This window comes from Gadus chalcogrammus, chromosome 14 (genome assembly GCF_026213295.1).
Source record: "Gadus chalcogrammus isolate NIFS_2021 chromosome 14, NIFS_Gcha_1.0, whole genome shotgun sequence".
Classification (NCBI taxonomy): Eukaryota; Metazoa; Chordata; class Actinopteri; order Gadiformes; family Gadidae; genus Gadus; species Gadus chalcogrammus.
Window position 1 is genome coordinate 1122961 of NC_079425.1, and position 27527 is coordinate 1150487.

A 27527-nucleotide genomic window follows, 5' to 3' on the forward strand; every position below is an offset into this window, starting at 1 on the left:
GGAGACCGCTCCAAAGAACCGCTCCCACTGCGGGCATCGGCGCTGAGTGACGGACCTCGGGCCGGCTCGTGTTTGACGTCCTCCTCCTGGCAGAGGAGACCGTGGACAGCCAATCACGGCCCTGCCCGTGTCCGGATCAGAGACTAACTATGTGAATGTTTTCTTGATCAACACTTTCTCTGTTTTGATCCCACTGCGTCTAAGAGCCTGGGTTACCGTGGTTACCGTGGTTACCGTGGTTATCGGTGTCTACTGGGTGGAGTTGATGCCGGAGGTGGGAGGGTCGTTTCGGAGAGGGCTAGGAGGGGCAAGGGGGAGTGAGTCACCAGACACGGTCGGGTTAAAACAAAGGAACAGGGAGCTGCTGCCCAGTCAGTAGGCGGTGGCTTAGCGGGATGGAGCGTTTAGTGGTCAGGATCAGGGTGGAGGGTTTAGTGGTCAGGATCAGGGTGGAGGGTTTAGTGGTCAGGATCAGGGTGGAGGGTTTAGTGGTCGGGATCAGGGTGGAGGGTTTAGTGGTCGGGTCTGGGTGGAGGGTTTGGTGGTCAGGATCAGGGTGGAGGGTTTAGTGGTCGGGATCAGGGTGGAGGGTTTAGTGGTCGGGTCTGGGTGGGTCGACCGGTCGAGGGGGGAGTAGCTTGATATCTTGCTGACAGGGGGGCGGGGAGGGGACACTCGACAATGCCAAGATAGATGCACGCACATTCAGTCATGCGCAAGCCAGAGCTAAGCAGTATCCACATTATCATCTAAGATAAGGATTATTAGTCTGTTTAGTCTGCACCATGTGGCTGTTTGACACACTCCTGACCGTAGGGGACCAATAGTAACAAGCAGAACAATTAAAAGAATAGTCGGATTAAAAATCGCATGACAGTTTTGGGGGGGGAGATTGACAGAGCAAGAACGAGAGAGAGAGAGAACGAGAGAGAAAACGAGAGAGCGATAGAACGAGACGGAGAGAGAGAACGAGAGGGTTAACAAGATAGCGATAAAACGAGAGAGAGAGAGAGAGAGAGAGAGAGAGAGAGAGAAAACGAGAGAGCGAGAGGGAGAGGGTTAACAAGATAGCGATAGAGAGAGAGAGAGAGAGAGAGAGAGAGAGAGAGAGAGAGAGAGAGAGAGAGAGAGAGAGAGAGAAAAACGAGAGAGCGATAGAACGATAGAACGAGAGAACGAGAGAGAACGAGAGAATGAGAGAGAAAACAAGAGAGAGAGAACGATAGATAGAGAATAAGAGAAGAGAGAGAGAGAGAGAGAGAGAACGATAGATAGAGAATAAGAGAAGAGAGAGAGAGAGAGAGAACGATAGATAGAGAATAAGAGAAGAGAGAGAGAGAACATCCATGCACTGGCATTCCACATTCCACACAAGGCGGTGTAGAGGACCTTATTGTCAGAGGAGAAGATCTGCTTTTGGGTGATGACGGTCAATCTAAACAGACACTAGGGAGGGGGGAGGGGGAGGGGGGGGACAGATGAAGTAGAGCTGATGATGAAAACACCACAGGCACACGGCCGGAAACAACCAGAGACAAATCCCTCTTTTCATCATTCTCCTTCAACAGGACCCAGAAACAAAAGAAACAAACAGAAGAAGAGCGAATCTAAATTGATGTCGACCCCACCCCAAACGTTTAGGTTGCGTTAAAACGGATGTACGACAAATAAATAAATACAAATTATGAAAGGCCATCGCATTAAAACTGAAGAGAGGAGATGAAAAGATATTTCCTTTGTTGTTTGTACTGTAAGAAAAATAAATGGTGGAATGAAAAATGGACAGCGATCACAAGACCGGAGAAAGAGAGAGACAGAGAGAGAAAGGGGCAAGGGAGAGACAGAGAGAGACAGAGAGAGAGAGAGAGAGAGAGAGGCAAGGGAGAGGGAGGGACAGAGACAGACAGACAGACAGACAGACAGACAGACAGACAGACAGACAGACAGACAGACAGACAGACAGACAGACAGACAGACAGACAGACAGACAGACAGACAGACAGACAGACAGACAGACAGACAGACAGACAGACAGACAGACAGACAGACAGACAGACAGACAGACAGACAGACAGACAGACAGACAGACAGACAGACAGACAGACAGACAGACAGACAGACAGACAGACAGACAGACAGACAGACAGACAGACAGACAGACAGACAGACAGACAGACAGACAGACAGACAGACAGACAGACAGACAGACAGACAGAAGACAGACAGACAGACAGACAGACAGACAGACAGACAGACAGACAGACAGACAGACAGACAGACAGACAGACAGACAGACAGACAGACAGACAGACAGACAGACAGACAGACAGACAGACAGACAGACAGACAGACAGACAGACAGACAGACAGACAGACAGACAGACAGACAGACAGACAGACAGACAGACAGACAGACAGACAGACAGACAGACAGACAGACAGACAGACAGACAGACAGACAGACAGACAGACAGACAGACAGACAGACAGACAGACAGACAGACAGACAGACAGACAGACAGACAGACAGACAGACAGACAGACAGACAGACAGACAGACAGACAGACAGACAGACAGACAGACAGACAGACAGACAGACAGACAGACAGACAGACAGACAGACAGACAGACAGACAGACAGACAGACAGACAGACAGACAGACAGACAGACAGACAGACAGACAGACAGACAGACAGACAGACAGACAGACAGACAGACAGACAGACAGACAGACAGACAGACAGACAGACAGACAGACAGACAGACAGACAGACAGACAGACAGACAGACAGACAGACAGACAGACAGACAGACAGACAGACAGACAGACAGACAGACAGACAGACAGACAGACAGACAGACAGACAGACAGACAGACAGACAGACAGACAGACAGACAGACAGACAGACAGACAGACAGACAGACAGACAGACAGACAGACAGACAGACAGACAGACAGACAGACAGACAGACAGACAGACAGACAGACAGACAGACAGACAGACAGACAGACAGACAGACAGACAGACAGACAGACAGACAGACAGACAGACAGACAGACAGACAGACAGACAGACAGACAGACAGACAGACAGACAGACAGACAGACAGACAGACAGACAGAAGAGAGACAGACGAGAGAGAGAGAGAGAGAGAGAGAGAGAGAGAGAGAGAGAGAGAGAGAGAGAGAGAGAGAGAGAGAGAGAGGGGGAGAGGGGTGAGGGAGAGAGAGGGAGAGAGAGGGTTAGGGTTAGGGTTAGAGAGAGCTCGTAAGTCCGCCCTTCCGGGAGACCCCATGTGACCTCTGGGCTAGGAAGATTAGAATGGGTTTCAATGGAGAGAAAGTAATTATTTGACAGCTCTACCTACAGCCACTGCTGCTCTTGACGCGATTGATATACGTCACCACCACTCCGGTACAGACATGGTGATCTCTCTGCTCCACTTCACCGCTTTTTTCCAAGGGGAGGATAAAGGCATCAAAAGAGGTGAAAACCATTGTACGTCGGGGCATGTCGAGAGTTTCAGTTATGCCGATGGGGAGATTGTCGGTCTGGTCCACGCCAGACGCAGGGAGCGTGACGGCACATACGAGACATGTAGTCTTTCTCATTGTGCTTTCTCTACGGCCTTTAACTGAACAATTGCACAATAAACGTTCAAACTCTTCACATGAAAGATTATCATTTAAATCCACAAACAACATATGTGTAACCCGGGGCATATAAAGACTGGGACCAGGAGATAATGACTTCCTCTTCACTGAAACCCATTCATATGTTACGATCCCAGAGGTACCATGGGCTCTACCGGAAGGGGCCGACTTACGAGCTCTACAGACACGGTGTCGCAGCATGACAGACAGAATGAAGACGTGGGGGGGGGGAGGTTAGTCTGATGAGACAGGCTGGAGGAGGGGGGGGCCATGGGCACCAGCTGGCTCTCACCAGCGGTCGCCATGGACACGCTAGGGACCGTACAAAAGAGCAGATCTTTCAAAAACTAAAAAAACACAAAAAAATGTAAATACTTGCAGACATAAATCTGATATCACTTTGTTTATGCGCTTAACATATCTTGTTGTTGGCCGTTTCTTTTCAAATGTAGGATAATTACTGACATTTATGATGTTAGACTCAATAATTATCAACTGGGTTGATTGGCATCGCGTTTAAGATCATCGACAATGTCCTGCTCAGAAAGCCTCAAGATTATTCTTTTGTCTTTGCTGTTTGCAATTTGTTGCTCTTTCCCGCATGAACAACTGCTAAACAGAGGCTTAACACACACACACACACACACACCCACACCCACACCCACACACACACACACACACACACTTGAACTGTTATTTGTAGCCTGTGGAGGACACTTCACATTGCGTGTACGATACACTAATATCTCGTACGTGTGCTTTGTGAAATGATATCCACGCAAATATATTTTTGAGTCCACAAATCATATTTTCTTATTTGTCTTGTAAAATAATATCCAACCTCACTTTTATACGATGAAGGATCGCATGGGTTTCGTGAGTTGCTTCATTTTGTTTGAGGTTTTCTCTCCAATATGTATCTCTCCTGATCAATAAATTGTGGACGTGCAAGTTTTTATTGGACTTGAATATGCTTAACCCACAAAATAAATTCACATTGTACGACCATCCAGAAATATTTTATACAAAGATATCCAACGGAATAATTAATGGTCCACAAATAATATGTGGTCTTGTTAGATGTTATCCACACACACTTTCAGAAAGAAGTTTTACACACCACTGCTCAATTCTGATAGCTATTAAGAACAGGGCGTTGTTGATCATGGAACATTTGTCTGGATATCATTTTACAAAACACTGCAACCGAGTCACACAATGTGAACTGCCTTCCATGGGTTATAAATAATGAAGTCCAATAAAAACGTCCATAACACAGTAATAGGATGGCCACTCACACACACACACACACAGCTGGTTCTGATCCAAGGAATGAACTAGCTAACCTTTTTTTAATGTGAAATGAACAACATTTTAACACCGAACGTGTCTAATTACCGGTAGTTGCTAATTACCCGTAAACTTGTGAAACGTGTATAAAGGCGATTATACGGCTGTAAACCTACCTCACTCAGGCCTCGGGTCTTGTGAACCTTCACAGCGCTATTTAAAAACGGCTGACGAGAACAGGCATGGAGGTAGGCTGAGTAACTGGTCCCAGTAAGGTAGGGTAACTGGTCCCAGTAAGGTAGGGTAACTGGTCCCGGTAGGGTCTCAGTGCGCATTATAAATATATACTAATAATAGTAATAATAACAATGATAACAATGATATTAAAATGTTGTTCGAACCACAGGTAGTTTATGAATCTCACATCATATTCTGGGTTAGGAGAATTCATTTTCAAACAAAGGGTTTTATTGACTGATCAAATCGATGAACAGGAAAACGGAAGGGGGGGGGGCCCCCTTCTGATTCACTGAAGGGGGCTCCAGTGAATCAGAACCAGGCAGGGGGTAGGAACACACGTTAGTAACTACCACTAGAACCACTAGCACTCCAAAGCCTTAGGGGGGGGGGGGGGGTGGTCTAAAGCCTTTTACCTCCAAGAGCTAGAGCATGCACGGAGAGAGGAGAGAAGAGACAGAGAGCAAACACCACTGGTCCGTTAGTGTGCCACGACGCTCCCGCCCACACAACACAACGCAACACAACGCAACGCACACAGTACGTCCCACCGGAGAGGAGCTGCAGCTGAACCAGTGCCCCCCTCCTGCTGAGACCCTCATGTTCACAGAACAACATAACACACACCATAACACACACCATAACACACACCATAGTACACACCATTACACACACCGTAGTACACACCATAGTACACACCATAACACACAACGTAGTACACACCATAGTACACACCATAACACACACCATAACACACAACGTAGTACACACCATTACACACACCATAACACACACCATAACACACACCCTCCTGGGGGCCATTTGACCCGTCTCTCTGAGAGGTGTTTCTGAGCACAGACTGATCATTCTTAATGAATGTGCCGACAGTATGACTACGGCAGGCGTCTGGCCTGAGCCGCTCAGAGGTCCTGCTCTCACTGGACGGAGCACCCACCTGCTTCAGGTGCTTCTTCAGCTCCAGGGACTCTGGTTCTGGGAGGGGGGGCAGGATCTCTGCGTGGGTGGGGGCGATCACCTGGAGGACGAGGAAACGATACAACATTGGATTCACTGATTGAGAGGGGCCATGGAGTCCCACTCAAAGTCACCACGTATACTAATGAATACTAATGAACACTAATGAACCCCCGGATGGATCCAGGCCCAGCAGGTCTAAGCTGTATGCAGGTGCTGTGTGTTCTGTGAGGACCTTGTTACTGTCCAGGTCCACCAGCCACACATCGTCGGGCATCTTGAAGTCCGCTTTGTAGAGGAAGAAGCTGGCCGGGACGCCGATGATGTAGGGGGTGGGCGCCAACAGGAGCTGCAGGGGGGGGGGGGGGGACATCTTCATCACACTGACCCCTCCTCTCTGAATCATGCACTGGTCCTCATCTTCATCACACTGACCCCTCCTCTCTGAATCATGCACTGGTCCTCATCTTCATCACACTGACCCCTCCTCTCTGAATCATGCACTGGTCCTCTGCTTCATCACACTGACCCCTCCTCTCTGAATCATGCACTGGTCCTCATCTTCATCACACTGACCCCTCCGCTCTGAATCATGCACTGGTCCTCATCTTCATCACACTGACCCCTCCGCTCTGAATCATGCACTGGTCCTCATCTTCATCACACTGACCCCTCCTCTCTGAATCATGCACTGGTCCTCCGCTTCATCACACTGACCCCTCCTCTCTGAATCATGCACTGGTCCTCATCTTCATCACACTGACCCCTCCTCTCTGAATCATGCACTGGTCCTCATCTTCATCACACTGACCCCTCCTCTCTGAATCATGCACTGGGTCCTACGGTACGCAGAGAACTCTACCTCCTTCCTACTCCTTGTTCCACTGCAGTCTTTGGTTCCATCCCCCCCCCCCCCCCCCCCCCTCCCCACCATGTTTCTTAACAACAACGCTCTATTTTCTCTTTCAATGCATGTGGTGAGGGGAGGTGTGGTGAGGGGAGGTGTGGTGAGGTGAGGTGTGGTGAGGGGAGGTGTGGTGAGGGGAGGTGTGGTGAGGGGAGGTGTGGTGAGGGGAGGTGTGGTGAGGGGAGGTGTGGTGAGGGGAGGTGTGGTGGGGTGAGGGGAGGTGTGGTGAGGGGAGGTGTGGTGAGGGGAGGTGTGGTGACGGGAGGTGTGGTGAGAGGAGGTGTGGTGAGGGGAGGTGTGGTGAGGGGAGGTGTGGTGAGGGGAGGTGTGGTGAGGGGAGGTGTGGTGTGGTGAGGGGAGGTGTGGTGAGGGGAGGTGTGGTGAGGGGAGGTGTGGTGAGGGGAGGTGTGGTGAGGGGAGGTGTGGTGTGGTGCGGGGAGGTGTGGTGAGGGGAGGTGTGGTGAGGGGAGGTGTGGTGACGGGAGGTGTGGTGAGAGGAGGTGTGGTGAGGGGAGGTGTGGTGAGGGGAGGTGTGGTGTGGTGACGGGAGGTGTGGTGAGGGGAGGTGTGGTGAGGTGTGGTGAGGGGAGGTGTGGTGAGGGGAGGTGTGGTGAGGGGAGGTGTGGTGAGGGGAGGTGTGGTGAGGGGAGGTGTGGTGTGGTGACGGGAGGTGTGGTGAGGGGAGGTGTGGTGAGGGGAGGTGAGGTGAGGGGAGGTGTGGTGAGGGGAGGTGTGGTGGGGGGAGGGGAGGTGTGGTGAGGGGAGGTGTGGTGAGGGGAGGTGTGGTGAGGGGAGGTGTGGTGAGGGGAGGTGAGGGGAGGTGAGGTGAGGGGAGGTGTGGTGGGGGGAGGGGAGGTGTGGTGAGGGGAGGTGTGGTGAGGGGAGGTGTGGTGAGGGGAGGGGAGGTGTGCTGAGGGAGGTGAGGTGAGGGGAGGTGTGGTGAGGTGAGGGGTGGTGAGGGGAGGTGAGGGGAGGTGTGGTGAGGGGAGGTGTGGTGAGGGGAGGTGTGGTGAGGGGAGGGGAGGTGTGGTGAGGGGAGGTGTGGTGAGGGGAGGTGTGGTGAGGGGAGGTGTGGTGTGGTGAGGGGTGGTGAGGGGAGGTGAGGGGAGGTGTGGTGAGGGGAGGTGTGGTGAGGGGAGGTGTGGTGAGGGGAGGTTTGGTGAGGGGAGGTGAGGGGAGGGGAGGTGAGGGGAGGTGTGGTGAGGGGAGGTGAGGTGAGGGGAGGGGAGGTGAGGGGAGGTGTGCTGAGGGGAGGTGTGCTGAGGGGAGGTGTGGTGAGGGGAGGTGTGGTGAGGGGAGGTGTGGTGAGGGGAGGTGTGGTGAGGGGAGGTGTGCTGAGGGGAGGTGTGGTGAGGGGAGGTGTGGTGAGGGGAGGTGTGGTGAGGGGAGGTGTGGTGAGGGGAGGTGTGGTGAGGGGAGGTGTGGTGAGGGGAGGTGTGAGGATTAACACTTTGGAGAGCAGATGGCTGCAGGGAGAACGTTTCTGTTCACGTTGAGCCCAACAAGGGGACAGAGCCTCATGAAACCACCACGGTCCATGTTGTGCAGGTTGCTCTGCAGGACCCGTGGCTCCTCCCCCCCGGGCCGCGGCCGAGCGTACCTGTTCTGCGGACGCCATGCAGGTGGGCAGCAGGGGGATGACGGGGAACATGTACTCCAGGGGGTAGATCATCGCCACGAACGCCATGACGCTCATGGAGAGGGCGTTGTAGTCCCGGGACTGGAGGACCACCTGGGGACAAACAGAGGGACTGCTTAGACCCAGCTTAGACCCAGCTTAGACCCAGCTTAGACCCAGCTCCGCCTCTGGTGAGCTGCAAGGGACTCCTGCTTAGACCCAGCTCCGCCTCTGGTGAGCTGCAAGGGACTCCTGCTTAGAACCCATCCTCTACAGTCTGGTGAGCTACAAGGGACTCCTGCTTAGAACCCGTCCTCTACAGTCTGGTGAGCTGCAAGGGACTCCTGCTTAGACCCAGCTCTGCCTCTGGTGAGCTACAAGGGACTCCTGCTTAGACCCAGCTCCGCCTCTGGTGAGCTACAAGGGACTCCTGCTTAGAACCCATCCTCTACAGTCTGGGTGGACCGGGGGAACAAACATCTGGATGAACACCAGGTGGTGCTGTTTCCTTCTCTGGGTTAAATTAATAGACAGAGCTGGACTCTATAACAGAGACAGACTCTATAACAGAGACAGACTCTATAACAGACAGACTCTATAACAGAGACAGACTCTATAACAGACAGACTCTATAACAGACAGACTCTATAACAGACAGACTCTATAACAGACAGACTCTATAACAGACAGACTCTATAACAGACAGACTCTATAACAGACAGACTCTATAACAGACAGACTCTATAACAGACAGACTCTATAACAGACAGACTCTATAACAGAGACAGACTCTATAACAGACAGACTCTATAACAGAGACAGACTCTATAACAGAGACAGACTCTATAACAGAGACAGACTCTATAACAGACAGACTCTATAACAGAGACAGACTCTATAACAGAGACAGACTCTATAACAGACAGACTCTATAACAGACAGACTCTATAACAGAGACAGACTCTATAACAGACAGACTCTATAACAGACAGACTCTATAACAGACAGACTCTATAACAGAGACAGACTCTATAACAGACAGACTCTATAACAGAGCTGGACTCTATAACAGAGACAGACTCTATAACAGAGACAGACTCTATAACAGAGACAGACTCTATAACAGAGACAGACTCTATAACAGACAGACTCTATAACAGAGACAGACTCTATAACAGAGACGACTCTATAACAGAGACAGACTCTATAACAGAGACAGACTCTATAACAGACAGACTCTATAACAGACAGACTCTATAACAGAGACAGACTCTATAACAGAGACAGACTCTATAACAGAGACAGACTCTATAACAGAGACAGACTCTATAACAGAGACAGACTCTATAACAGAGACAGACTCTATAACAGAGACAGACTCTATAACAGAGACAGACTCTATAACAGACAGACTCTATAACAGAGACAGACTCTATAACAGACAGACTCTATAACAGAGCTGGACTCTATAACAGAGACAGACTCTATAACAGACAGACTCTATAACAGAGACAGACTCTATAACAGACAGACTCTATAACAGACAGACTCTATAACAGAGACAGACTCTATAACAGAGACAGACTCTATAACAGACAGACTCTATAACAGACAGACTCTATAACAGAGACCGACTCTATAACAGAGACAGACTCTATAACAGAGACAGACTCTATAACAGAGACAGACTCTATAACAGACAAGACTCTATAACAGAGACAGACTCTATAACAGAGACAGACTCTATAACAGACAGACTCTATAACAGACAGACTCTATAACAGAGACAGATCTCTATAACAGAGACAGACTCTATAACAGAGACAGACTCTATAACAGACAGACTCTATAACAGAGACAGACTCTATAACAGAGACAGACTCTATAACAGAGACAGACTCTATAACAGAGACACACTCTATAACAGACAGACTCTATAACAGACAGACTCTATAACAGAGACAGACTCTATAACAGAGACAGACTCTATAACAGAGACAGACTCTATAACAGAGACAGACTCTATAACAGAGACAGACTCTATAACAGAGACAGACTCTATAACAGACAGACTCTATAACAGAGACAGACTCTATAACAGAGACAGACTCTATAACAGACAGACTCTATAACAGACAGACTCTATAACAGAGACAGACTCTATAACAGAGACAGACTCTATAACAGACAGACTCTATAACAGACAGACTCTATAACAGAGACAGACTCTAAAACAGAGACAGACTCTATAACAGACAGACTCTATAACAGAGACAGACTCTATAACAGAGACAGACTCTATAACAGAGACAGACTCTATAACAGACAGACTCTATAACAGAGACAGACTCTATAACAGAGACAGACTCTATAACAGAGACAGACTCTATAACAGAGACAGACTCTATAACAGACAGACTCTATAACAGAGACAGACTCTATAACAGAGACAGACTCTATAACAGACAGACACTATAACAGAGACAGACTCTATAACAGACAGACTCTATAACAGAGACAGACTCTATAACAGAGACAGACTCTATAACAGACAGACTCTATAACAGAGACAGACTCTATAACAGAGACAGACTCTATAACAGAGACAGACTCTATAACAGACAGACTCTATAACAGACAGACTCTATAACAGAGACAGACTCTATAACAGACAGACTCTATAACAGACACTCTATAACAGAGTCAGACTCTATAACAGAGACAGAGCTGGGCTCTATAACAGAGTCAGAGCTGGACTCTATAACAGACCGACTCTATAACAGAGACAGAGCTGGACTCTATAACAGACAGACTCTATAACAGACAGACTCTATAACAGACAGACTCTATAACAGACAGACTCTATAACAGAGACAGACTCTATAACAGACAGACTCTATAACAGAAACAGACTCTATAACAGAGACAGACTCTATAACAGACAGACTCTATAACAGAGCTGGACTCTATAACAGACAGACTCTATAACAGAGACAGACTCTATAACAGAGACAGAGCTGGACTCTATAACAGAGCTGGACTCTATAACAGAGACAGAGCTGGACTCTATAACAGAGCTGGACTCTATAACAGAGCTGGACTCTATAACAGAGCTGGACTCTATAACAGAGCTGGACTCTATAACAGAGATGGCCTCTATAACAGAGCTGGACTCTATAACAGAGCTGGACTCTATAACAGACAGACTCTCTAACAGAGCTGGACTCTATAACAGAGCTGGACTCTATAACAGAGCTGGACTCTATAACAGACAGACTCTATAACAGAGACAGAGCTGGACTCTATAACAGAGCTGGACTCTATAACAGAGACAGAGCTGGACTCTATAACAGAGCTGGACTCTATAACAGAGCTGGACTCTATAACAGAGCTGGACTCTATAACAGAGCTGGCCTCTATAACAGAGCTGGACTCTATAACAGAGCTGGACTCTCTAACAGAGCTGGACTCTATAACAGAGCTGGACTCTATAACAGAGCTGGACTCTATAACAGAGCTGGACTCTCTAACAGAGCTGGACTCTATAACAGAGCTGGACTCTATAACAGAGCTGGACTCTATAACAGAGCTGGACTCTATAACAGAGCTGGACTCTATAACAGAGCTGGACTCTATAACAGACCGACTCTATAACAGAGACAGAGCTGGACTCTATAACAGAGACAGACTCTATAACAGAGACAGAGCTGGACTCTATAACAGAGCTGGACTCTATAACAGAGCTGGACTCTATAACAGAGCTGGACTCAATAACAGAGCTGGACTCTATAACAGAGCTGGACTCAATAACAGAGCTGGACTCTATAACAGAGCTGGACTCTATAACAGACAGTCTGGTAGTGTAATGGAGGGATGGCTCGGCCACGGTTACGATACAGAAACAAAGAGCCAATGTTCCACCTCACTAACTCCTACTAATGCGCGGTGTTCTGGGCGTTTAGATACATTAAGATAACGGAACAATTCCCTTTGTCCGGCCCCTTGCTCAGCCTTATCTCATTTCATGCGTCATGTTACATGGTTTAGGGACCTTAATGCGGCGACCGGTTGACCCAGTTTCCCCTTTTTGAACTGGACCGTCACATGGGAACGGTGTGTGTGTGAGAGAGAGAGAGACAGACAGAGACAGAGACAGAGAGAGAGAGAGAGAGAGAGAGAGAGAGAGAGAGAGAGAGAGAGAGAGAGAGAGAGAGAGAGAGAGAGAGAGTCTGACACAGACAGACAGACAGACAGACAGACAGACAGACAGACAGACAGACAGACAGACAGACAGACAGACAGACAGACAGACAGACAGACAGACAGACAGACAGACAGACAGACAGACAGACAGCTCACCTTGTGCTCCAGCAGGATGCAGCTGAGCACCTGCAGGCAGGCGTCCACCCCCAGCAGCTCCAGCGGGAGGTGCAGGGGGAAGTCCACCATGCAGAAGCGGGAGTTGTCGGGCAGGGCGAAGGTGAGCGGCCTCCGGAGCTCCTGGGGCAGCACCTCCACGTCCACGCGGCGCTGGCCCGCCACGGGGACGGGCGAGCGCAGCAGCCGGTACACCCAGGCCTCGATCTCCCGGAGGTCTGCCAGCAGCAGGCTGCCGCGCTCCTCCACCGACAGAGCGCCGGTGAACACGCGCCACATGGTGTCCCTGGGGGGGGCAGAGCGTCAGTACCCAGCAGGCACGGTGGGGGGGGGGGCGCTGTGACCCCTGTGTGACCCCAGTGTGACCCCTGTGTGACCCCAGTGTGACCCCTGTGTGACCCCAGTGTGACCCCTGTGTGACCACCCCGCACCCAGCAGTGTCTTACATGGCGCCGGGGGCCAGCCTTTTATGGGCTGTTTCCTGTCGCCAGGCCGGCCCCGCCCTCAGAGACCTGCTGCTGCCCCCCCCAGCCCAGACGGGCCGTACACACCACGGGGTGGACGCTGATGGTTTTATTAAGACCGAGCAAACACTGCAGGTGTGACGCAATCGTTCACGTCCATAAACTGCGTTGAGGATCCAGAAACCATCACAGTTCATAAACCCAACCTACCTGGTAGGTTACCTACCTACCTGGTAGGTAGGTAACCTACCTACCAGGTAGGTAACCTACCTACCTGGTAGGTAGGTAACCTACCTGGATCAATGCTTGGTTACTTTTACCTTCTTCGTCTAAACCACCTGAAACCGAATCCATCCTGCTGTTTGTTTGCCAACAAGGCGTACATTTACCCAATATACTGAGCAAACATGAAACCATGGGGATGTTTGATCGGATTAAGCTTATGAAGGGTAATTAAATCTAGACCATTGGAAACAAACGACAATACAAACAAATGAGTATCAAAACAATTGTTAACGTCATTAAATGACTGCTAATTTAATAGAGCTACATTAATCTCCCCAAAAATAGGATTTATTGGGAATTCACTGGAAAGAAAGAAAGAGAACCGAGATGGAACGAGGAGGCAGCCAGGGAGAACACACACACACACACACACACACACACACACACACACACACACCACACACACACACACACACACACACACACACACACACACACACACACACACACACACACACACACACACACACACACACACACACACACAGTGTGTATCAAAGATATTTCCAGGGAGGGGAGAAGGCCACACGGGCCGCCAAACAACTGGAGACCCGAACTGCTCCTCTGTTCTGTTAGGGGGGGTGTTTGAAATAAACGACCCAACTCACAAATATCAAATGCAGATGGAATCAATCGATACATTATGGACATACCAAGGATTTGGTTAATACAGAATCGCAGATACCGTTTGTTTGACAATATAAGCAAAATATCTCTCCATTTTAGTATGTTCCCATTAGCTGTAATACTATTTCTATATTCTATTCTGTACTTTGTTTGGTATTTATTAACCTTTTTCGCAGTCTCATCTGCAAGAGTTGACTCCCCTCCCTCCCCCCCTCTCTCCCCCTCTCTCACTCTCCCCCCCCCCCCCCTCTCTCACTCTCCCCCCCCCCCCCCCCCCCCCTCTCTCCCTCTCTCTCTCTCCCCCCCCTCTCCCCCCCCCTCTCTCTCCCCCCCCCCCCCAGCCCCCTGACCGTGCTGGTGTGGTTGGAGCAGAGGAAGATGAATCATTAGCTTCCCCCCCCCCCCCCCCGTGCGCGTGCAGACCTCAATCTGTCAGCAGCGTCAGCATAAGCCCCGCCCCCCCCTCTGAGAGCACACCGCCACCGCAACACGACTCAACCAATCGGCGTCCAAGAAACGATTCAGGGAAAACAAACGGCTGCTCTTGACCTTGAGCTCAGCTGTCCTTCTCCAAGGTCGTCACTCTACCGCCACACTGAGGGCAGGAGCTCAACCAGGCTCCCTCTGGGATAGGAGAGCTTTGAGGCTACGAATAGAACGGGCGCTGAGGGAAGGATCTCCTCCCTCCTCTGGAGTCTCCTGGAGCACCACCTCCACCCAGCAGTCTACTGGAGCACCACCTCCACCCAGCAGAGTCTACTGGAGCCCCACCTCCACCCAGCAGAGTCTACTGGAGCCCCACCTCCACCCAGCAGAGTCTACTGGAGCACCACCTCCACCCAGCAGAGTCTACTGGAGCCCCACCTCCACCCAGCAGAGTCTACTGGAGCACCATCACCACCTCCACCCAGCAGAGTCTACTGGAGCCCCACCTCCACCCAGCAGAGTCTACTGGAGCACCATCACCACCTCCACCCAGCAGAGTCTCCTGGAGCACCACCTCCACCCAGCAGAGTCTACTGGAGCACCACCTCCACCCAGCAGAGTCTCCTGGAGCACCACCTCCACCTCCACCCGAGTCACGAGACATGAAGCTCCCCAGTATGTCCTTTCGTTCAAAAGTCAACTTAACTCCCCTCTCTTCATGACCACCGACAACATCTGTCAAACCCTCCTCCACCTTCCACCCTCTCTCTCCCTCTCTCTCTTAATGTGTTGCCTTTTGTTGTGGGGCTGTTTGCATGCCTTCTGTCCGTACCGTCTGTATGTATTCCCTTTTGTAAAGCGTCTTGGAGTACTGAGAAAAACACTGCAAAAACCCCTCATGTCCACCTCATCTGGAGGACTGTCCATCATCTGAGTGACCAGGCGGTATGCTCTGTGACCGTTGAGTTGTTATTCAGTCATGACGTCTAACATTAAGGCTGTTTTCTAATGCATCAACCACATAAACGTGTGTTTCCACACATCTTGGATAATAGCGTAGTACTGACATCGCAATTTAAATTGTGCAATACTAACACCAGCCTATGTTTAATGTAACTGTGCGTTAACTATCTAGGTGTGTTCTACTGCTGGGAATGCCTTGGACGGTACGACCGCCGTTAGAGTGTTGAGACCACCGGATGAAGACTTCAGAGGGCCGGGGGGCTCCGCAGGCAGCTCAGTCATCCAGCTCTGCAGGCCCTGGGCGTGCACATCCCTCACATGCACGGTCACATGCGCATTGTTTACGCACCGCTACCTTCCACAACACAGCAGCTCATTGTTGACTTAACTATCAACACACAACTGTGTGCCTTCGACTTCAGCGTGACGGAAACAGAAACCCCTTACTGACCTCTCATTACGAGGGTCCTCCCGCCGGCGTTCAGCACCGGGAACGGAGGTTTGATCAGATCCATCGGCCTCTCAGCTCAGTTCAGTCCGTAGATCAGTCTGTGTTCCTCTGAGCCGGCCGGCCGCTAACAGCCCGACCACCATGTGGACCACGGAGGGCCGGCCGCTAACGGCCAGACCACCATGTGGACCACGGAGGGCCGGCCGCTAACAGCCAGACCACCAAGTGGACCACGGAGGGCCGGCCGCTAACGGCCAGACCACCATGTGGACCACGGAAGGCCGGCCGCTAACAGCCCGACCACCATGTGGACCACGGAGGGCCGGCCGCTAACGGCCAGACCACCATGTGGACCACGGAGGGCCGGCCGCTAACGGCCAGACCACCATGTGGACCACGGAGGGCCGGCCGCTAACGGCCAGACCACCATGTGGACCACGGAGGGCCGGCCGCTAACAGCCAGACCACCATGTGGACCACGGAGGGCCGGCCGCTAACAGCCAGACCACCATGTGGACCACGGAGGGCCGGCCGCTAACAGCCAGACCACCAAGTGGACCACGGAGGGCCGGCCCCTAACAGCCAGACCACCAAGTGGACCACGGAGGGCCGGCCGCTAACAGCCAGACCACCATGTGGACCACGGAGGGCCGGCCCCTAACAGCCAGACCACCAAGTGGACCACGGAGGGCCGGCCGCTAACAGCCAGACCACCAAGTGGACCACGGAGGGCCGGCCGCTAACAGCCAGACCACCATGTGGACCACGGAGGGCCGGCCGCTAACAGCCCGACCACCATGTGGACCACGGAGGGCCGGCCGCTAACGGCCAGACCACCAAGTGGACCACGGAGGGCCGGCCGCTAACAGCCAGACCACCATGTGGACCACGGAGGGCCGGCCGCTAACAGCCAGACCACCAAGTGGACCACGGAGGGCTGGCCACCGCCAGGCGCCTTGTTGACCTTCCTCTAACGGCGTTGACTCAAGGGGAGCGATGGGAGGACCAGCCCAGGGAGGGAGAGCACACAGAGCAGCACACTGCTCACCCTGTCACAACCCCCCCTCACCCCCCCACCTCACCCTGTCACAACCCCCCTCACCCCCCCGCCCCCTGCCCCCCTCACCCTGTCACAACCACCACGTCACCCTGTCACAACCACCACGTCACAACCCCACCTCACCCTGCCCCCCCCCCCTCCTCACCCCCCCCCCCCCCCCCCCCCCCACCTCACCCTGCCCCCCCCCCTCACCTCTGGGCGGCCCCGGGCCCGGCCCCGGCCTGCAGGGCTCCCCGCTGGCTGCAGCGGTCCACCAGCCTCTTCAGGATGTAGAGGCACTCCCTGAAGGTGGAGAAGAAGGGGTAGTGGCTGAGCACGCACAGCGAGGTCAGCGTGCTGTTCCTGCTGCGCTCCGCCGCCCGCGCCGCCGCCGCCCGCCGCCGCCGCGGGGAGCGGCCCGCGCCGGGCTCCCCGCCGGGGGGCTCCGCCTCCGCCCCTGGCCCCGCTGGCCCCCCCCGTGGGGCGTGGCCGGGCGGGCGCGCCGCCCCGGGGGCCGCGCCGCCGTCCGAGCCCTCGCCGGCCGCCTCCGCCGCCTCCGTGGGGCCGCCCTTGTCGCCGCGGTTACGGTGGTGCCCCCCGCCGCCGCCGCCGCCGCCGCCACCGGCGCGCTGGAAGGAGCGGTAGAAGTTGACGCACATGCCGTAGCGCGTGATGCCCGAGTCCTTGTCGGTGAGCGTGAAGACGAAGGAGGCGTCGTCGCGCAGGCTGACGCGGTGCTGCCGGACGCTCAGGCAGCCCTCGGGCTGGCAGAAGTACACCACGTCAGGGGGCAGCGGGAAGTCAGGGTGGTCCTCCAGGGGGTAGCGCCGCAGCAGCTGGGGGGTCTGCGCCACGCTGTCGCTGCTGGGCTGCCTGTGGGGGGGGGGGGGGGGACCATGAGGACGGGCTCAGACGGGTGGACTAGGAACCCCTCAGACGGGTGGACTAGGAACCTCCGCACGTTGTTCTGTGTCTCAGTACAACATGTTGTACTGAGACACAGAACCACTGTACCGTAGAACTGGACCGCAGAAGAACATATGCACCAAACACTGAACGGACTAAACACTGAACCACAGAACGGACTAAACACTGAACCACAGGACGGACTAAACACTGAACCACAGAACGGACTAAACACTGAACCACAGAACGGACTAAACACTGAACGGACTAAACACTGAACCACAGAACGGACTGAACACTGAACCACAGGACGGACTGAACACTGAACCACAGAACGCACTAGACACTAAACCACAGGACGGACTAAACACTGAACCACAGAACGGACTAAACACTGAACGGACTAAACACTGAACCACAGAACGGACTAAACACTGAACCACAGAACGGACTAAACACTGAACCACAGAACGGACTAAACACTGAACCACAGAACGGACTAAACACTGAACCACAGAACGGACTAAACACTGAACCACAGAACGGACTAAACACTGAACCATAGAACGGACTAAACACTGAGGTTGGTCCTGCTCATTAGCCTCACGTAACACAGTAGTAGCAGTATGATTTCCCACATTACATTCGGCTGCCATAGGGTGTAACTGAGTTATCCAACTATAGGAACAGAGAAGATTACTTTGGGAAGAGGAATTCGTTCTCACTAATTCCCAGAGGCGCCTCAAACCATGATGTATAAAATGCAAGGCAGCCCATAATAGCTCACCTGGCCCCCCCCACCACCAGGTAGTCCAGAAGACGATGAAGATAAAGGAGTCCTTACCTGGCCCCCACCACCACCAGGTAGTCCAGAAGACGAGGACACGGCTTCTTTTTCTCCATCTTTGGTTTCCCTCCGTCTGCGTCTCTACGGCATCGAGGTCCTGAACATATATCCCCGGGATTAGCGGTCGCTTCCGATCACAGAGAGGGGCTCTTCATCCCCGCGGTGCCTCTGAGGAAGACTGCTGTGCTCCTGCAGGGACAGACCAGGAGAACGGACGTGACCGGGACGAACTGGAACGATGAGGAAGGCTGCGCAGAGCAGCGAAGGTGAAGCACTCGGGTAACACTTGTTTAAGACGAAGGATGAAACGATAATGTGAGTCTTTACACTCAAATTAGGACATTGTTAAACCAAATCAACCAGTAGTCCCTCCCTCCCTCAGAGACGGATGTCCCTCCATCAGTAGTCCCGCCCTCCCTCAGACGGATGTCCCTCCATCAGTAGTCCCGCCCTCCCTCAGACGGATGTCCCTCCATCAGTAGTCCCGCCCTCCCTCAGAGACGGATGTCCCTCCATCAGTAGTCCCGCCCTCCCTTGGAGACAGACATCCCTCCACCAGTAGTCCCTCCCTCCCTCAGAGGGACATCCCTCCACCAGAAGTCCCGCCCTCCCTCAGACGGACATCCCTCCACCAGAAGTCCCGACATCCCTCCACCAGAAGTCCCGCCCTCCCTCAGAAACTGAGATCCCTCCAGCAGAAGTCCCTCCCTCGCTCGCCTGCTAGCCCATGGAACTAAACAGGATATCGCTCCCTCCCAAGTCCCGCCCCCTCTCTCACTCTCACTCCCATTAGTAGCACCATTGTTCCCAGTCCCTCTCATTCCCAATCGAAACATGAGAGTGGAGAAGAACCCAGTGAGCTCCACTGAGGACAGGCTGCCTCCCTCATAACGAGCAGCGCTACTGGGCTCAGCCAACTGGTCTGACTGGTCCATCCTCCTCCCAGTGAAGAGGTTCCCATGAAGCTCATCATGTTGACAGAGCCGTACAGGATGTACTGACACTGAGGAGTAATGATAACACTAATCACACAATAAAACCACTGGCTTTCCAAATAGGATCAAATATAACATTTAATAAGATGTTGATTGATACATTGCATTTTTAAATAATAAAAAAGCCTAGAAGTTGTTTCGGTATCAGAAGCATAACAAACAATATTATACACAATGTTGATCTGGTAACCAAACCAAACTCATAAAAATGGATTAAAGGCAAGAAACCTTCAGGCATTAAACAGTATAGAACATATATTATTGTTATTAATGAGGTGTTTGTCATCTAGAGGAGTATTATTGTACACACAGCCTCATGTTACAACATTGACTGTGTGGTGTGTGTCAAATTCAATTCTGAAGAGAGTTTGGATATCGTTTCACAAAGCACAGTACATAATATTTGAGTTGCCTTCTGTGGGATACAAATCACTTCCTTTGAGATGCAAATTGCCATCTACAGGTGTATGCTGTACGCATCACAGGGAAAGTGGCAAACCCGGCGAAACTGAAGAAATTCTGACAATCAGAGTTAAGCCAAAAGTAATTTGAGGATGATGCTCAGGCTTTAACAGGGACCGGCTCCTAAGATGGTGGGGCTGATATTCTTGAGGGGCAGAGGGAGGAATGGGCCTAAAGCGCTCAGTGGGAGAACCACGTGGCAGGAGGGCCTTTCTGAGGGGATCAGTGGGATTATCGGTTCAGCCCATCGTCTAACTGGTTAACTAATTCCCCCCAGCACAGGTTGAACTGCCGCTCCAAAACATAGCGTCTTGACATCCTCAACCTGACACTGAACGAAGAGAGCCCAAGATGAGCCAAGCACAACATAGTGGGAGACCGGTGCAAACGTTCTATTTTTAGTTTAACCAGCAGCAGCGAGTCCTAGACAGTCCGTTGATCAGCTCATGAATATGTTTATTACGTTAATTATTGTTTCCAAACTATAAACCAGCTCATGTGGCATCTGACTGGAAATCCTTCTGGGCTCCAAGCGGTCTCACTGAGCCCGCGCAGGCAGCGAGTCCGGTGCAAACTAGTTGATACCGTTTGTTTGCTTGCTCCCATGGCTGCTCTTTCTTTTGTGTCAATTTGTTTTAATATCTGTCAACTCGTGGTACTCTGAGAATAGAGAACCAGGACACTGGGACAAACAAAACATCCAGACCCAGAACAGAAAATTCAGAGGAGAACACACACACACACACACACTAAATACTAAGTATATATATATAATATACCAAGTAGTAAAACGTAACATACTAAGTAGTATTACTGTTTTTAGATTAAGCAAGTTTCCCTCATCTCTGATGACATATAATGGTCATTTTTTGAGCAGTTTGTTATATCCTAGAAGACCTTACAGTGGCATGTTCTGTTAAATTGTATTAATACTATAATACAATTACAGGACACAAGACAAGAGGATCAAAGCTGACTTTTTTATTATTTTTTTAATACTTTAAGTGAAAGTCTGAGCATAACTCAATTGACAGTTACTGCCTTTGCATTTAGGAATATAACGCCCAACCACACAATTCAATTTGGATTTAATTGTCATTTCAAATTAGAATAACATGTGAAATGAGACTTTTCTAGTAAACACTGATCTGTTTTCTACAACAATAAGTCGGTCAAATGTCAATCATTTTGATAAGCTTATTGTATTAATGTTCAATAAGTTGACATTGCCAGGTCTCTTCTCTTTTTAATCCTCCACCATTGTCTTCCAGATGCTCAATAAGTTGAATGATTAACAACACATATGAGGGGACATGATGTCTGCCTAATCCATCCAATGGTAAGTTCAAGAAAATACAGTCACTTAAATAATAAAGGTATCTTTATAAATATTAAATGTCTGTCATATTACTCATTGCTTACTAAGATGTTTTCTATTCTAGTCATTCCATTTATATTCTTATGAATCTATTTTTTGTTGTGAAATGTCAGTTTATACAGGCAGGATTCCTGTTGAACAAATTTCGACTTAGAACACTGATTAAAAGCATTTATAAAGATACATCATTTACTGGAATACTGATATAGTGGAATGTGCCATACCAACTTGAATACTGGCTTAAAAATGTGCTGTAGGTACGATTTAAGAGTTAAAAGAGATAAAATATCTCCTCTCTCACCATGCCCTACGTTTCTGCAGCGTCGGAATGAAACACATTTGATTGACAGGCATGTGGCATGTGATTTGAAGGATGGATTCATCAAACAAATCAACTAAGAAGCATCCTTATTGGTCCAAACCAAGCCAGGAGTGGTCCACAATCTGAATCTTGATACATATAGGCAGACTTCAACCACACCAGATATCCTCATTGACGTTGTCCCTGGCCTGTACACCAGCTGACTGAGAGCCATGGCCTTCCAAAGAGATCAAATGATGGCTATGAATCCTAGCTACTGCAGCTTTAAGTGAGGAACACAGAGCACCCTTTGCTATTGCTGTCCAAATTAATGTGACCTAGAGCCTTTGGATTGGCTGCTGTTCATCTTATCTCGATGTGTCTGCAGTATAGCCGTTATAAGGAGAGAAATCCACTGTGAACCATTAGTGACTTGAAAACCATGTAGTAAACTCGTGCTGTATTGTGAGTGTGCTGCATGAGAAATATCTTGCCAGCCGTTGCACTATGAATCACGTTCTGACAGCTTGGCTGGTATGACAGCGCTAGCACAACATCAATAGGAGGCAGGACTCTAACAAGGTTGTGTTACTGCAGACGGCCGCGTAGGGGGCCTGCTGATTGGTCACTGGTGTAAATAAAGATAACGCACACTATAATGCATGCTGTGCAGTAGCATTCGGTCAGGAGCTAAGGGCCGTATTTCATCTATTTTGGTGTGAAACACCTTAAGGCCTTAGTTCAAATTACAAGGGATAAAAGAAAATCCACAATATAATACATCATTCATTTTAAGGAACCATACTTTACTTATCCATACATTCATTTCCTTTGGGATGAATTAAGATTTAGTTGCCAATTCTAGGATATGTACAAAGGAATGGGAGAGGTTATAAAAGGCCTCACTGAAGCAGTTTCACAGTTATCAGAGAATGAATAAATAACTACCTATGAAAGAAAAGCTGCTGAAAATGTTTGAATTGTTAAAAAAAAAGGAGGTGCATCAAACAGACGGTAAAACAAGGCAGCAGGGCAGCACGTTAGGCATCAAACAGACGGTAAAACAAGGCAGCAGGGCAGCACGTTAGGCATCAAACACAAACACACTCAATACTGGATGATATCCGCTGTTTGTGTTAATACTGCCATGGTTTGGTTGTGTGTGAGGACCTCTTAATGTTAATACTGCCATGGTTTGGTTGTGTGTGAGGACCTCTTAATGTTAATACTGCCATGGTTTGGTTGTGTGTGAGGACCTCTTAAGGTTAATACTGCCATGGTTTGGTTGTGTGTGAGGACCTCTTAATGTTAATACTGCCATGGTTTGGTTGTGTGTGAGGACCTCTTAATGTTAATACTGCCATGGTTTGGTTGTGTGTGAGGACCTCTTAATGTTAATACTGCCATGGTTTGGTTGTGTGTGAGGACCTCTTAATGTTAATACTGCCATGGTTTGGTTGTGTGTGAGGACCTCTTAATGTTAATACTGCCATGGTTTGGTTGTGTGTGAGGACCTCTTAATGTTAATACTGCCATGGTTTGGTTGTGTGTGAGGACCTCTTAATGTTAATACTGCCATGGTTTGGTTGTGTGTGAGGACCTCTTAATGTTAATACTGCCATGGTTTGGTTGTGTGTGAGGACCTCTTAATGTTAATACTGCCATGGTTTGGTTGTGTTTGAGGGCCTGTTAGTGGCCGGCTGAAGGCTTGTTGCGTGGCTGAATGTTACTGGTGGGCCGACACAGGCCGGAACTCACAGCCTGACAGGTCGGGTTTGATCAAACTGTAGGCAGAGGGCCATGTGTGGCTGGCCAATGTGATGCCTCACTTCCATCTATAACGTTTTTCTTTGCCACGTTTGTTACTCCAGTAGCTCAGAGGGATTCATCCTCTCATGTATCCCATGTGACACTTTTCTTTAACATAATGAACGCCATAGTGTGAGACCATTGATCTCCTATTTTACCACAATGGGATCCCTGGCAGAAGAGGTAAGCATCATCCTGCTGTCCCATAGTCATCAGACTCTTCATCCAGCAAGATAATTAAATAATTTCTCATTGGATTAGCAATTCCACTGAGATGGGTTAATATCTGAAGAATAGCATGAATAAACAGATGATAACACACAGGAGGCTTTCGGTGGATTCCTGGAGTATTTATTGCATCCCACTTGAACAAAAACTGGGTGCACTGCAATCAAATTAATAAAAATAGCTAATTAAATGTTTAATTAACTCCACGTTGCCATTTTAATCTGTCTAAGTCAATTGTATAATGGATCAACCTCAATAGTAAAATCCTTCTGTTGATACAACCTTTAAGAATCGTATAGGTCAACAGATTCATTGATTTCCTTTTTCCTTTCAATGAGAGATACGGCATCCCATTCAGGATCACCTTCAGAGGGTGCTGCAGGTTAGACACCAGCTGCCACCGGGCACCCCTCGGCACAACACTCTGCTTATGTAAGCACAGAGCGGAGATAGGATTCATATTCTCCCCACATCGTCAACCATTTCAATGGAGAATAGAAATAATGTAAAGGTTTAGTTAATTAGTAATTATATGTACATAATGATTCAGAAAAATATGTGTCAGGCCGTGTTGATTTTGTCTGGTTCATCTATTAGCAGGATGACCTCTTCATCACAATTCCATTTATTTAATTATCAACTCCAGGCCCGTCCTCGTTCAAGCGTTAACGTCCAAGGTTAGGATTCCCCAGATCACCTCCTAGACGACAGAGGAGCAGCGAGCGGCCAGGCTGGAGCGTGACGCAGCGAGGCAACGTTACGGCCGTCACTCTACTCCCCGAGGTGAATTATATAAACAGGTCAGCGGCGGTGATGGACACCACTACGACAGGACAAACACACACACACACACACACACACACACACACACACACACACACACACACCACATATATGACACACCACCACATCTACAGACACACACCTTAGCTACAGACACACACCATATCTACAGACACACACACATTAAATATACACACCCACCACATCTACCGACACACACCACATCTGTGATACCACAATCAGACACACACCACATATTACAGTCACACACACGCATCTACACACATACAGACCACATCTACACACACAGACCACATCTACTGGCACACAACACAGGCACACACACACACATACACATACACACACACACACACACACACACACACACACACCAGAGCCAGTGCACCTCTAACTGTTCATTTTTTTCATTCAGGACAGCAGAAACACTTGACTACCCTGGATGTGTTCAACCAGACTCTCTCTTGCTGCAGCCTGGTCGAGATGCTCCCTGGTACCAGAGGCTTCTGGTACCAGGAGGAGCCTGTGGTACCAGGAGCTCCTGGTACCACAGGCTCCTCCTGGTACCAGATTCTCCCTGGTACCAGAGGCTCCCGGTACCAGAGGCCTCTGATCATCAGACCTTCAGCATCGCCTCCTAGGACTCCGGCTTCATACGTCACGGATGGATTAGCCACGGAGCTAGCTGCTAACAGGAGAGCTAGCTTCTGACAGGAGAGCTAGCTTCTGACAGGAGAGCTAGATGCCAACAGCAGAGTTAGATGCTAACAGGAGAGCTAGCTGCTAGCAGGAGAGCTGGCTGCTAAGAGGAGGGCTAGCTGTCAGCGTTAGCATCACTCTTAGCTTAAACGTCGGAGACACGGACCGACGTGTCGTCGTACGGACCGATCTACGGGGGGAATGACAGAGAACCAGGAGGGGGTGGTGAGGGGTGCAGAGCCGGCGGAGGAACACCACCTACCTGTCAGTTAGCCCGTTTGCTCCCCGCTGATGACGACCCTGGGGTTGGATGATGATCGTGATGAACAGTGATGCTGCTGAGCCTTGTTCAACATCCTCCTGATCCACCGAGCAGGAGTGGGCGGGACTTCCGCTTACTGAGTGACGAGAGAGGAGGGACCCCTGGTAACCGGAAGTCAGGAGGAGGGACCCCCCCCCCCCTGACAGCCGGAAGCGGGAGAAGGGACCCGTTGCAGCCGGAAGTCAGGGGGAGATACCCTTGACAACCGGAAGTCAGGAGAAGGGACCCTTGACAGTCAGAAGTCAGAAGGGGAATGGCGCCCTAATAAATATGAATCTGTATTTATTAGCCAGTATATTTCAGAAACCTTTAAATAAAAATATCATCCTACCCAGAGAGTTTATTGATACCACGATAATTTAAATATCCGTTGATATGATCCAATAACTGATGCAGAATAGCCTATAATGTGGAGCTAACAACACATGATGTTCGCCTGTAACAAAAACTAGCAGCATTAGTGTTTACAGCCTCACATTTTAGATAACTTGGGTACAATACCACAATCCAAGAGGCTATACAACCAACTTTGGCACATCTCTGAACATTTTAATTGTATTTATTGTCTATATTTGGATCTAGAAAAATATACATTATATAGTAGCAAAGCAAAGCAAACGCCCTCCTCACCGGATTCCCCACCAAACTCATCAACAGACTGCAGATCATTCAGAACTCAGCCGCCCGGATCATCACCCTCACCAAATCATCTGACCACATCACCCCTGTCCTCATCCAACTTCACTGGCTCCCAGTACACTACCGCATCCAATACAAAACCCTACTCCTCACCTACAAAGCTCTCCACAACCTAGCCCCCAGTTACCTCTGCGACCTCCTCCAAGAATACACTCCCTCCCGCTCCCTCCGCTCAACCTCTGCTGGACTACTATGTATCTCCACATCACGACTCATTACAATGGGTGCCCGGTCATTCAGCTGTTCAGCACCCAGGCTCTGGAACTCCCTCCCCCCACACATAAAACAGTCAGACACCATTACAACCTTCAAGTCACAACTCAAAACTCACCTGTTCAAACTCACACACGTCTAACTGATCACTGTCTTGATTGTTTGTTTGTTTTGTCCTGTTTTATTTATTTATTATTCTTTTCCACAATGTCTTGTTTTTAAACGATTTATGATGACTTTATGCTCTGTAAGGTGACCTTGGGTGCCTTGAAAGGCGCCTCTAAATTAAATGTATTATTATTAAAGTAGTCGAATTTGAGATTTATTTCAAATAAGCTTATTTGTTCATTTGTTGTTGTGCTTAAGATAATGATCGGTCACAAATGACCCTGGCAAAGAGATAAGAATGAGACGGAATCACAAGTTGGAGAAACATGTTTTACTGTTAATCTGTCGTTATCTTTCCGGCAGCATTTCCTGGTCAAATTACAGGGGAGACATCATGAAAAACCTGTCCTCTATAAAAATAAAGATGTCCCACGATCCCTTT

General features: G+C 49.8%; 1 protein-coding gene across 5 annotated transcripts in view; it reads right to left on the reverse strand.

Annotated features, from left to right (window-relative positions):
* The window catches only part of madd (MAP-kinase activating death domain), a 51193-nt gene extending 33493 nt beyond the window's left edge, over positions 1 to 17700 (reverse strand). For 3 of the 5 annotated variants that reach the window (XM_056607330.1, XM_056607328.1, XM_056607329.1), the window contains exons 1-6: positions 17531 to 17699; positions 13045 to 13348; positions 8668 to 8799; positions 6396 to 6509; positions 6141 to 6221; positions 1390 to 1446 (exon numbers count right to left, since the gene is read on the reverse strand). In XM_056607330.1, the coding sequence (XP_056463305.1) occupies positions 1390 to 1446; positions 6141 to 6221; positions 6396 to 6509; positions 8668 to 8799; positions 13045 to 13341 (681 nt within the window). In that variant the 5' untranslated portion in view covers positions 13342 to 13348; positions 17531 to 17699. Of the gene's footprint in view, positions 1 to 1389; positions 1447 to 6140; positions 6222 to 6395; positions 6510 to 8667; positions 8800 to 13044; positions 13349 to 17530 lie in introns of all 5 variants that reach the window. The other 2 variants (XM_056607333.1, XM_056607331.1) reach the window with 2 other exon arrangements.
* Between the last annotated feature and the right edge of the window lie 9827 nt (positions 17701 to 27527).